At 44.4% G+C, this 13,519-nt stretch overlaps 1 protein-coding gene across 2 annotated transcripts; it reads left to right on the top strand.

Moving 5' to 3' along the window:
- Positions 1-6,035: 6,035 nt before the first annotated feature.
- On the top strand, positions 6,036-10,598 carry LOC112555473. Of its 2 annotated transcripts, XM_025223907.1 has the most exons (5): positions 6,234-6,265; positions 6,538-6,669; positions 8,191-8,401; positions 8,660-8,682; positions 10,489-10,598. In XM_025223907.1, the coding sequence occupies exons 2-5, from the start codon at positions 6,583-6,585 to the stop codon at positions 10,498-10,500; spliced, it is 333 nt and encodes a 110-aa protein (XP_025079692.1). In that variant the 5' UTR covers positions 6,234-6,265; positions 6,538-6,582; the 3' UTR covers positions 10,501-10,598. The 2 variants fall into 2 exon arrangements, with proteins under 2 accessions (XP_025079691.1, XP_025079692.1); XM_025223906.1 differs by having other exon boundaries at positions 6,036-6,669.
- Positions 10,599-13,519: the final 2,921 nt, after the last annotated feature.

Here is a 13,519-nt window from a genome sequence, read left to right as displayed (position 1 = left end):
ATCTGTTTGTGCTACAAGAAGAATATTTGTGAAAACTGCATCACTGCTACAGAAAACTAATGTCGGACCAACACTTTGTCTCAACACTTTTCACAAATATATATTATTCTAAACTTCCAGAACTTTCTCTTCTTTGATACTAGGAGAACATAATTTTTTCTGTAAATATAACCTTTTTTATTCATCTCTTTTCGGAGGACTGAAGATACCTGCTGATGTTTCTGTATCATTGACTAAAAAAACAAGATAATAAAGGATGGTCAGTTTTTCCATGGCTACCGTGTAGGCAAGTAAGTTACCTGTCAGAAACTAAACTGCAATAAATATATTTTATTCTTTTTGGAGGAAATGAAATTCTCACCTCCACACACACACACATTGCAGGTAAAACATAAAGAAATCGTGAAAAAGCACAACGCGAAAATTTATAAACTATAAAAAGTGTACTTGAAAATGAATTCAATAGTTTACAGCAATAGAAAGATGAAAAGAAAAGTTAAATAAAAGATTAACAGGATCACAGACAGGTTGACCAGTGCTGTAGTGTTGTTGTTGACATTACACATCACAGTGTACTGTGCTTACAAACAACAACAAAACAAATCTCACTTTTTCTGACACTTGTTTTTGGTCAGGTCCTGATTTGTCTTTTCAAAACAAAAACAACAACAACAAGAAAACATTTTTGTGCAATGGACAATATGTCAGGTATCATCCTCTCAGTAGACATTTAATGTGGTTGAAACAAGTTCATCTGATGACATCCTCTTCTTGCACCTGTGTCCTCACCTGTGTCCTCACCTGTTGCTGAGCTAGACGGAGTGGTATAGCCGCATATCAGCCGTATTTTCTCAGAAAAAGGGATGGCCAGGTGCAAAAGCAGAAGAGTTTATGATGTGAGCAAATGCCCCATTGCTGGTCCTGTGTGCAGACTCCCCCTGTCCCCTGTCCCTGTCCCTGTCCCCTGTCTAGTAGAGCTGTCAAAGAAAGTGTAGATTGTTGTGCGCTCAACCATGTCAACCACTTCCTTCATGGTTGTGACTATGTCTCTGATGTTATTTCACTGTGAAATGTGAACAAGTCCTTGTGTATTGCTGTGAAGACGAAATACATCTCACAAAATCATTTCTTGGTCTCGAGACCATTTTCTGTCAAGTTGACTGGATGTTTGTGTTGATACTGAAGCTGCTTCAGTTGCTAGCCACTGGTGTTACAGTTCTCTCTGTAGGCTCTTCATAGGACATGCTAATGGTTGCCTGCATTTCTCTCAATAATTAACCACCGAGGTAGATTTATTAAGTTTATTTGTCATGTAAAGATAAAGTTCATTTATATTGTACGACAAGTTCTCTTCTCTCACTCCCAAAGTGCAAGCATTGGCTTTAATGAAAAGTTCAAAGTTTTAAATAAAGCTTTAAAGGCAGAAACAATAAAATTGATCTTGTTGAAAAGTGATTTCATACAAAACAGTATTAAACTCAAAGCCATGTCGATTTTTACAGAAGTATCTCAAATATCTGGCACTCAAAGAATTTTATGTACAAATTAATCTGATCCTTGAGTGAAGTGGCGCGAGACAGTTCTGCTTGACTGCCTTCCCTCCCTGCTGCACTGTCAGCAAGTCTGTTGGTGTCATGGCAACCTGTGTGGTCTGTACTCTTCTAGTCGCCACCACAGATTTCAATATCAGCTTTTGTTAACGGCCACTGCTTATGTTTCAAAAATGTCTGTTGACACACAAAGCCTTCACTTGTTGTTATTGTGCAAGGACTGAGAGAGAAAGAAGAGTGTGTGAAGGATGTGAGTGTGGGAGGACGGGATGACAGCCCCATCCTGACAGGGTTTTCAGTGACCTCGTGACCTCTCCTTTCTTAAAAGACGATAGGGATGGTTTCATCTATTTTTTCTGTTCTCTCCTTCCTTCGACACAATGATGACAAAGTAGTATATACATGTTTATACTATACATTCATATAGATGCCATGTGGAATGACATTCAGCAACAAAACCTTTCACAGCGCTTATTCAGAAGACATTTTTCTGTCAGAAGGTTTCTAGGAAGTTATTTTTCGTTCACTGCGCATTTTGATTTCAAAGACTGTAAAACTAATGTGAAGGGAAGACTGCTAACTACCACACCCCTAGCCCCGGGGCTCCCCAACCCTGTAAAAAGAAAGAAGCCGAGGTTCGTGGAAATGCCGACACACTTCCCTGCAGGAAGTCACGTGCACAAGAGGTCAAAGGACGCCAGTGGTCCGTGGACTTAGCCTGAACTTTCTTGTGATTGTCAGTTCACAATGGACTAATGACGAGTACAATTAGGGTTTTCCATTCCATGACAACGGGATTTTTCTGAAGATAATACAATTGCATGTAAATTGCATTATGGGAAGGGCGGTCACACGTGGAGCGAGCTGTAATATTTTTAACATTTTCTTAGCAATTGTTGACCTTTGACCGTCACGTCCAAGCCATGTTGCACAATAATGTTTACCATTTATCTAGGAACACACCTTCTAACTGCCACAGTTTCTAACTAGTGTTAGAACTTTCATGACTACAACATGTTAGCTTTGATATTTAGTTTTTGGATGGACCAGTGTGTGAGGCCGACAGACACGACAGACACCGCACGCTGACTGCCTTTCACCTTTCAAATATCAACCCAAGCATCATTCAGGCTTTTTTTTTAAAAAGGAAAGCCTTGTACCCTGGTAGGACCATAATGCGGTATTTTGAGGATCTTTTGTTTCCATTCCGCCTCAGAAATGTATGTTTGAGATAGTAAAAACTGTGACAGATACATCAGCAAGTTCTCTGTAAAAATTGCCGCCATTGGTGCCAAAGATGCAGCAAGAGACCTTTGGGCTGTTAGAGTAGCATTTGCACGGGTACATGGGGCGGTTATTGCCTCGTGTTTACCAAGGTGCTTTTGCAAATTGACAGTTGCCGGGAAATACTCCCTGTACAGGTTGTAATGCCAAACACAAGCCCCAGTCTCGATGCCGAGTGTTTCTGGAGGACAAAGCAAGAGACCTGTGGTGATGAGGACACCAGATGCTGAGGATCGATGCAGTTATTGATTGCAGCTCTTCTGTCGGCGCATTGCAGTATTTACTGTCAGCTCCTCTTCCGATAACACTCACTTGTCATAATGAGCATTCGCAACACGCGGGAGGACAGGAGCGATGTGTGGAGGACGAGACGTGGAGAAAAGACGACTTTGTGAGGAAAGGCGACAGCAGGAGCGCGAGGACTTACTGACAAGAAGCTTATGGACATGAGTTTACAACAGTTTTTATAGCTTCTGTCGATGTCAGAGAAGTGATTTGTGCGAAGGCGGAGTGGGATTGTTAGGTAACATTAATTTGCTGAGAAGCATGTTCACAGTTGCTTGAGCACTCAGAAATGTTTATCGCAGCAGAAAGAAGTGAGTCGATGAGGGCATTGGTGCTGAGTATGAACTCAAGTCTTTCGTAGTCAGTGTCAACTAGATAAACAACAACAACAGCAGCAGCAGCAGCAGCAGCAGCAGCAGCAACAACAACAATGTAGCTCTTTCTCTCTCGCTTTCCTCTCGTGTATTCAGGATAAATGTCATTTCACAATAATAGCCTGTAACTTGAATGCCATGAATCACGCATCTGAACTTTAAACTGTGAATTAATTTGGAAAAAAACTGGCTTTGCACAGGAAACTCGAACCTTCTTCTCTGAACTCATACATGAGCGTGCGTGGACACATCAATCGTCACTACAGAGGCCGCCACTGACTACCCACCCGCTTCTCATGTACCTAGGGGACAAAGGTTACCTTGTGAACCCTCGCCATTGACCAGCTCGTCTCTGCCTTCAACCTCTTCCCCAACGGCCGAGTGACGTCACGGCAGGACTGATGGGGAGGAAGGATCTTTACCGAGGGCGTGGAGACGTGAGGAGGGGGAGCAGACGACCTGCCTATCCCCCCCCCACACACACTACAAGCTGGTGAGTGGCCTGTCGGTGACTGATTGCACAGCATCATGGGACACCGAGCTGGCCTGTGCACTTGCTTGACACAAGACAGGCTCGCGACCTGCGGAGGTAAACACAGAAAAATTATTGTATCTCCCCGCAGACTATTGAAGGAGGGAAAGAAACCAGCAGACGTCTGGAGGTGTGGAAATGCTCTTAGCACCTTGAGCAGACCTCTTGTCCCCGCCACCCTCTCTGTGATGTAACATTTGGTGATGTTGGTATTTGTCAGGTCAGCCAGTCCACAGAGTACTGGTCCTCCTCTTCACCTTTCTCTCTCTCTCTCTCTCTTCAAGTTTCTTTGTCTTTCTTGTTCTATTGCTCGCTCTAATAAAGAAGAAGATGAAGGCGAAACGTGGGATGTATAAATAAACTGAAACCACTTCTATTTTAGTTGTAAGGTCCGAAGAAGATAATTTAGTTCTGAACACTGAGCTACTGAGTACAAGCTCGGGGTCTTCAAGCTACCCAGTCCACAAGACCCACACCCGGCAAAGACTAGAATGGTAGAGGTTCGTGTGGTGAGAGACAAAATTCCACAGGTTGGAGGATGGAAAGGTTGAGATAACCGCCTGAGGATTCAGCAAGATGAGAGAAAAGATCACACCCTGCTGAGCCTGGGCAGGAAGCCACACTAATGTCATCTTGTCCATGAAGACAGGAAGACAGGAGTTATCACAATCAATACTTCCATTATGCTTCATTTGTGCAGACAGACGACACGAGAGGCCAGGGACTCACACGCAGGCAGACTGAGAAACAGTAATTAGAGGGTAATGAGATATGTTTGAAAAGGACAAGTTGAGTTTGACATGCTTTGTAGATGTGACAGTACACAGGACTTTGTACTTTGCAGCAGCAGCACAACAACAACAAACAACCATATACAAGCCACAACAACAGTTCGCCATCGTGTAACCTTGACATAAAGACATTTTAATTTTAACTTCTTGACAGAAAAATATTTTACTGCTTTTTCTTCAACATTAAAGGTGGACGTTGGCGGTGAGCAGGAAGTAGCGACACTGTTTATGCGTGGATGAGTACAAACATATTTACAAATGATTAAGTTGATACAAAATACTATTGCCACAAAACCGAGCGAATAAGACACTTCATTGATCGAGATACACGTCCATACACAGAAAACAAACAAGTACAACATCATCAGAATTCATATGAAGACATCTACCATCATGAGAGAGAGAGAGACCATACGAGATGTGTGTGTTGTTCTGTAAATGTTTAGTATGGTGATGGGGCTTGAAGGTGAGGCAGATGGGATCTCAGGTAAATGGTGAAAACTTATCAGTTGCATTCCAGTTGCAGTCACCACACGTTTGTTTGTGTAAACATGTGCTGAAGTGCCTGTCACAGCAACAAGGTAAACAAGTCTGAGCAGCAGTACATCGTGACCATACCGTCACACTTCACTGGGTGTCAGAGAACTGTTGATATAAAACACATCCCAGCTCCTGGCTAGCTTTGTGATGTTCTGTACCTCCACAAGATTAAGACACGCTTGGATGGCCGTCACTTTGTCACAGTAAACAACATCGGTAAACAACCTGACAATGACGATTCCACACACTGATGGCAACAATGGCATTGGGAAAATGTTGTAGATCATGTTATGTGAATGATATTACTAAATTGTATTTCCTTCAATAGATGCACTAAAAATGTCGGAATTGCAGATGGTGTACACTGGACATTTGGAACTTCACAGGACATGCATGGCGATGTGAGTGTCTCGATAACAGAGAACTGTCATTGTGCACAGAGCATGTTCAGAAAAGTAATATTGAGAAATAGTATCTTGTGACAGCCTACACATTTCAAACAATACTCTCGCAGTCCACAACAGTTTTAACGGACTCCGGTCATTTCCAAACTCTTTGACACCAAACTTCGACCTTTCATGTGGCAGACGGCCCTCCACCCTTCGTGAAGTAAGGCGAAGGTCTGTGGAAGACCAACTCGTAAAACTCGTTGAATGACGTCTGAGGTCAGAGGCGGGACGAAGGTACATTCCCCATCCCCTACATTCCCCTCCAAGACACTGGCCTCACTCTGTCACGCCTCACCTGCCTGTCACCAGAACCTGTTCAGGCGGAACCTCTACCGTGTTCCAACATGGCGTTTCCCGACCTGCAACTTTGTGGCTGATGGTCCGGTGGCCGGAGGTTGGGTGAGCATCCCGCTCTTTGTCCTGCGGTGGTGAGTCCAAAGTGAGCATCACATCGCTGTCAGTGAGTAACTCACATTGCCCTACTGGCTGACAACCTTTCGCGAGAAAGCCAAGTGTACAGAAAAGGAAGAAGTGATACAAAGATATCCACAGACCGTGGGACACAGTCCTGTTTGTTCTCGGACTTGCCATTTGCCTTTTCATGTTTTGCATTAGGAAAAGTTAAATATTTAAACTTTCTTAAAATAGATCGTGAATTGTGAGAAGACGGCGTCAGTGCCGTTGTGTGATCCGATGGATTAAAACTTCTCCATCATTGAACACATTGCACAGACTGGATCCTGAGGGACAAGGGAAGTGAGAAGAGCGTTGACGACGATGGAGAAGTCTGGCAGACCCAAGTGGGTTACAAGCTTCCAGGAATCGCCGTTAGTCTCTGCACCAGACTTCTGGAACTCGTCCCTGGTAAGTAATTGTACATTTCTTAACAGTTCATCTTGCTTACATGCATATTTGTTACAATAAATACACATTGGGTTGTAAGACTGCTGCCCTCTAGGTTGGACTAGTCAGCAGTGTGGATGAGTTATCTTCCTACCATCATGTGGTTGTCTTCCTATCATCATGTGGATGTCTGGACTGGCGCCTGTCTACCCGCCTGCTGTTGTCTACACGTGTGGAGGCCGTGTATCGACCTCGTGTCCTTGTGTCCTGTCCACGTCTGCAGCAGTTTCCTCCGCTGCACGTGCGCCGCGCGTGCCTCCTGCCTCCCCCTGGCCTTGAAACTTGTTTTGGAAGGAAACAGATCGGCTTCTTCGCTGGCATCGAGTATTAGGTTGATGCTGACTAAACGAAGACAGGGAGGACAGAGTCACCTGGGATACTCTTCCCCTTGGCAGCTGTTTGTTTGAGGGGTAGGGGGGAGAGGATGAGGCAAGAAAAGCATCTGTCATAATCTCGCACAAGTAAACATAAAATTCACGTAGGCACCAAACTAACAAATGACAATGCAATTTGTCAAAAGAGAAACTAAAAAAAAAACTATTTGTGTGTTTGTGTGTCTGTGTCGGCTTGGACTTGTAAGTTCTCTCAAAAGTCCTGGGCGACTGAGATGAAGGCAAGTAGAGGATGTGTGACACCAGCAGCACACAGGACTGACAGACATCAGAACAACCAACCACACACTCAAAGTTTAGTACAATAACTTACCACATTACATAATGTGTTAAACAAGAAGCAAAGAAATTGCAATTCTATTCTTTTGCCTATCTTCAGAAATGACTGTAATTTTCTCTCCTCTCTATTTAAATGTTTTGTACGTATTGTACAGCAGGATGAGATATATATATATACACACACAAGCTCAATCTCTCTCTACCTCACACACACACACAAGGTCCCGCACACACTAACACACACTAACACACACTAACACCTGTTCATATAAACACATTCACTCATCACATTATTGGTCATCTTGTAAAATCCACTTTACACGGAGTAGACATGACAACAAACAATATACAATATACAATCTCTGGATCGTTTTTGACATTACCAACAGTAAAGAAACAAATAATGATGATAATAATATAACTCTTAAAAACTCATTTCGGTTAGTTGAGAATTGTGCAGCTCGAGCCAAGACAAAGCTGATTCAGTTCTCATTAAAAGTCAGTCTGGACATTGGCAGGCAGCACGTGCAGGCCCTGACCGCCATGTTGGTTGATGCCAACAGTTACTGACCAAGTCTTTTCCCTGTGAAGACAGTGTCACGTGGTTTTGGCATGTCTGGTGACACAGTAATCCATCTACACTTCCCCAATCACATTACCCGTGGTGCTCTCAGTTCAGCCTCCTAGACACCTCCACACAGCTTCCCTCCCTCCCTGCATCTTGATGTGAATTGTTGAAGTTGTTGTTGTGGCTAGAGTTGAACACCTGTCGTGCAAGTTATACATGTGTATGTGTGTGTGTTTCTCACAGAACACCAGAAAGCACCCGTCTGACCCAGCAGGGTACAAGGGGACAGCCCAGCACGAGACATCGAGCACGGCCAGCCACTCATCCTCAACATCAACGGTTTCTTCAGAGCGCATGCGCGCCAGACGAGTCGTCCTTTTCATTATCCTCGTCATTGCCGCCTTTCTCGTGGCCATCCTCGTGGGACTTCTCGTCTACTTCCTCTTCATGACAGGTGCCAAGTTCTCTCCCTTCTCGGAGCAGACAGGGATCTGCTCTCAGGCTTTACCGACTGACCTCTTCCCCTCTTCCTCCTAACTCTGCTCCGTCATTTAATTAATTAATTTGCTTGAAAGAGAATGAACAAGATTAGAGAAAGTTTGCAAGAATGCCCTGAGAGAGCTTGTGAAGAATGGACTAAATGACAAGGAACATGGTCTGGCTGCTGTTACTAATTATTGTGGGCGTTACTAACTTGTTGTTCTTATTTCAGATAGACCACGCCACAGGACAGAGGTAAGGTCATTGTAAACATTTCTTAATTTTACTGAGATAGACATAATAAAACATGAAAAACCTTTTGACAGTACACTTGGGTCATACTTTCAACATCTCTATAACTGCTTCCTTCAGTGAATCCAGAACTGTGAAACAAGGAGCTGTGTTAGAACCCTGTCAAAATGTCCTCGCTACTGTAATAGTTGTGTCTAACCCTCTAATAAATATGTCAACAATGCAAACATCTCTATCAATATTCTGTGAGACCTAAACAAAACAGCATGTGACTCGTCATTGAACTACAGCCACGAGAAAAACAAACACAGCAATCAATCACAGGAAGCGGGTGTGCTCTCCTCTCCTCACCAAACCTTGTCTTCCTCATGGCAAGACGATCGAGCCATCCATCAAGTCCGCCACGAACTTGCATGACTGGACTGCTTGCTGACGATTTTTTTCCAGTTAACTACTAGAACGAGGCTGGTGTATACAAAGCTTCCGGTTTAGTCACATTCATTGTTTAGGCTCGCCGAGACTAACAGCGGAGAGCTTGGCAAGAGGCTAAGCGTTGGTCTCGGCTGACAGACAGCCGTCCACCTCTACACACAGCATGCGCGCGCACTTTGTGAAGGGGGTGGGGGACGAATTACCATCAGTACATGTAGGAAGGACTCACGGCCAAAAGTACATCCACAGGAAAGTCGCATTACCAACAGTATAAGTGCACGGGCTGGATCATTGCCATCAGATTAGCTGTAGGAACTCTCGCTACAGGTCTGTAGCCAGTGGAACACCAGATGATAGACATGGCCTGAAAGGTCCAGCAGACGTGACAGTTGCGTTGCCTGGTAACTAAGCGGAGCCAGGCGCATGTGCCTGACAATGTGAAGGGTGTAATGGCATGCTAAACTTGCCAAAACACCCAGACATCCAGCACACGTGATCCCACACAGGATTGCGCATGTCCGGCGCTCGCAAAGCCATCTCATTTCCATGGCAACAAAGAACACGTCTCCACAAAACTGCGATCCACCATTTTTTTTTCTCTGCAGAATCCCTGGTCTCCAGCGAAAAATAATTTCCTTGTCCCCCAATTCAATTCCCGCAAAAAAGTGGTATTCATGAAGCGGAGGTAAGTTGTTATCCAGGGGCGACTTGGGGAAACCAAGGAAACAATTTGTGTTTCGATTAGACAGAGAATATTTGTTTCTGTTACTTTACCCCAGGGAATCTTTGCCACTGTTTTAGTGGTGCAACCCCAGGGGCAAAGCAGCATCCACGAAGTCTTGACACCCTGATAACTCTGAAGTCTCTTGGAGACCTACTCCTGGTCCATGAAACTGCCCCAAGGTCCAGAGCTGAGGTGGTTTGCTGGGCCACTCATCAGTGGCTCCACTAGGATTGAGCCACACTCCCCTTCTTCAAGCCTGCATTTCAAAATATTTAATTTTAAAATGTGAAATCATGAACAGCTACACTCAGCACATTGGATTGAATTGTGTGACTTCAGTATTCTGACTGTTGATCATTGAGACAAAGAAAAGACGAAACCCGAGTTCACATCTGTCTGACCGCATCACTGCCTCAGTGTAACACACTTTCTGTCTGCAACACAGCTACAACACATTGTTTCGCCAGGATACATTGACTAACTGGTCAACAGTTGGTGTTGTCTAAACTGTAAATGTTGTGAGCGATCACACAAACATCAGGCCTTCACAATAAGACTAAAGTCTGTTCATTATCATGACAACATTTACTTGATGCTTTGTGTTTATTTGATGTTTAACCTCATTCTTTCATTACAACTAACCGCCATCTCAGTGGCTGGAGTGACAGGGTCTGTGCGGCTTCTGAATGTCACCTACAGCGACTCCATGGCCAACGTGTCCTCAGGCGCCTTCTTTGATGTCGCCGACCCCTTCTGTCGCGAGGTGAGTCAGTCATTGAGCCTCAAGACTGTCACTGACATGACACAAAGTACATCAACTCTAGTGTTTAGTCACACATTATTGTACTTGCTGATTGGTTGATTACTCATAATGTATATCAACTGCAACTGTGGGGACTGAGTGGGACTCACTAGAGCACAGACGTGGGGAGGACAAACACTGTAACCTCGGTGTACTCTCCACACCACACGTGATGTACGTGCTACGCCCGCGTGATGCTTCATGTCTGAGAGTTGTCAGCAGCTGAATTCGCAAGAGAAACATTTTAGCTTCGGCAGCTTTTATTATTTTTTACATTACTCCCCGCGGAGGAAAAGCCACTTGTCCTTTCACTCTGGTAGCACGCGTTTCTCATCTTAATCCAGTTGATTGCATATTATCTCCCCCTGGCAACGAGCTGCAACCCTGTCTCCTCCTGTCTCCTCCTCCCTCCTCCTCCCTACCAGAGGCGAGAGCCGAGTTTTTTGTTCTCGGAAATCACTCGTGGATTTACACGTGAATCTCTTCTGCGTCATTTGTTTTCTTCTTGTTTATTGCCCAGTTTTTCTCTTGTGTCTTGTAAATATTAAATATTTATTGTATCCGTATTTTTTTCCACGTGTACGAATAGCTCGGAAAGCAGAGTTGAAGCCCCTGCTGCCGACATTTTAACTTTTCTAACGGAATTTTTCTATTTCAGCTTGATTTCTTGATGAGGTCGAGCGACTACAGACATAACTACGACGGTTGCCGGGTGTCGCACTCAGGTGAGAGAGTCTGGCAACAGTCGGAGGTTAGAAAGTTGGAATAAAATGTCCACACACTGCCCCCCCCTGCCCGCACGTGCACCAACGCACGTCTGTCGATTCGCGTGTTTATTTGTTTTTCAATTTCCGTGCAATTAGAAGAGTGCATGTCCGCGCCGTGTGTCGTCTGCTGCTGTAAGGCCGTTGGCCGAGGTCCTGCCAAAGGTGGATTGCAAGACACAAGTGTTGGTGTGTTGTTTGTCTCAAGACCTTTGTCACCGCAGTCTCCTCCTTCTGGGAAGCTCGCTAGCAAGATACAAATCTTGGAATAAATCACACTTCGAAATAACAGACTGTGGCTTCTTAACTTCAACATTTTATCTAAGAAAATTCATATTACATAGTCTTTCCGTTGTGTAGTCTGAATGTTGTCTTTACGCCATTTTGCGTTAGTAATTACTAAAGTCCGTTATGTGTCTTTGATATAATCATTCCTTTCTTTGGACAACAGAAATGTGGCAGACGCTTCCGACTGTGTGTGTCTCGGGGTCACGTGAGTAAACAAAAACAACACACGATAAGCATCATTTGCCTTAAATAACTCAGAACATTATCTAAAGGAGACTTAATCATCATCGAAATGACATTTAGACTTTACAAAAGCTTTAACTTCTACTGACAAATTTGAACAACAACTGTGACAAATGTCGTGCATCCCTCTGTGCAGGAAAGGAACTGTCATGGTGGACTTTCAGCTTCATGTCAACGGTTCTCAGAGCGAGAGAATAACTCAGGAAATACACGACATCATCGAAAATGGCGCGAGCAAAGTCAAAGTTGGTGACGTCACCTATGTCCACATTAAGCCCTTTCTTGTGGATATAAGGTTGGACTGGACGATGCCTTACGGTAAGTGACAGGTTGGCCACCAACCACTTAGTGTAGCCTGACCAATCAGAAAACACCTTTGAGTAGTTGGTGACTATTGTCAGGCGTCGCCGCCATGCTTCTGGGTGGTTGATGATGACGACACTGCACAGTCCTTGACGTCACGCATGGCCAGCTGATGACGTCGAAACCAATGGCTGGCATGTTGGAGATGTCTGCCTGTTTGTTGTTTGTCGCGGCACAAATGTTTATTCCTAGTTTTCGAGTTTTTTGATGAAGGAAACAATAAATTCCTCACAGGTCAAAGGTCGTTTGTAAGAAAGACAATGGCAGATGCTCAGGATGTTGTGTGCTGGACTTTTACTCGTCGCCCTCTGCACTCTTTCATTCGTCTGCACACCTGACAAACTCGCGAGAGGAAAGAAATAAACAGCATGTTGTCTGGCACCGACTGAGCTGCCAGCCTCTCAATTAGTTGTCGGACATAAGTCACAGCGGCGGCCTCAGGACTGACATCAGGTCGCCATGACAGTTGCAGGAGCTGAGGTACTGGGCACTGAAGTACAGGCCGTCTGCAGCCACACAGGGTCTGCGCATGTCAGAGTTTCTAGGAGTTCTTTCAGTAATTCAGAGAAGGGAGATGGGTTTAGAGAGATTGTGTATGTCTGAGAGGTTTATCTTCTGTTCCAGCTAATTAACAACCTCTGATTGTTTAATATTGACATTGTTTCCCAGTGAGTGGCAAGAGGTGTCAGGAAGGCCTGCTGCAGGAAAAACTAATTCCTGACTTGTAATTCCCTGCATAAAAGTTGCCGCCCTCCTCCCTTCGTTCTCGAAATTGTTTTGTATAATATTCCTCCTCTTGTTTATTTTCCCCTATCGGCCATAAATTATTTTACAATAACCGCCAGTGGCGAGAGATATGGACTCGAGGTAAGGAGGCTCCAGAGGGCAGTAACCGACCAGAGGAAATACAGGGTTCTCTGTTGCAAACAGTCAGATACCTCCGAGGTTAGCAGATCCCCTCTGTTGTCAAATGTCACAAATTAATTAGACCTCGGAGTTCTGGTAGCCATTCAGAGGTCTGAATATCTTCTGAAGCAAAATGTAATAGAGTTGTAAATACTTTCACATTGCTCACCTAAACGTTTCCTGGTCACGTGACTGAGAGACGGCAGCAGGTGAGTCAAGCCGACAAACATTTGACCTCTTCTCTCGGTTCTCGAGATACCCGCCGACAAACATCATATTCAATACCTAACCCGGGTACAACTGTATTCTGCAGAAGCC

The sequence above is a fragment of the Pomacea canaliculata genome, linkage group LG14, assembly GCF_003073045.1.
Source record: "Pomacea canaliculata isolate SZHN2017 linkage group LG14, ASM307304v1, whole genome shotgun sequence".
Classification (NCBI taxonomy): domain Eukaryota; kingdom Metazoa; phylum Mollusca; class Gastropoda; order Architaenioglossa; family Ampullariidae; genus Pomacea; species Pomacea canaliculata.
The sequence above is the reverse complement of the archived record's forward strand: the minus strand, read 5'-3'. Positions and strand labels throughout refer to the sequence as shown.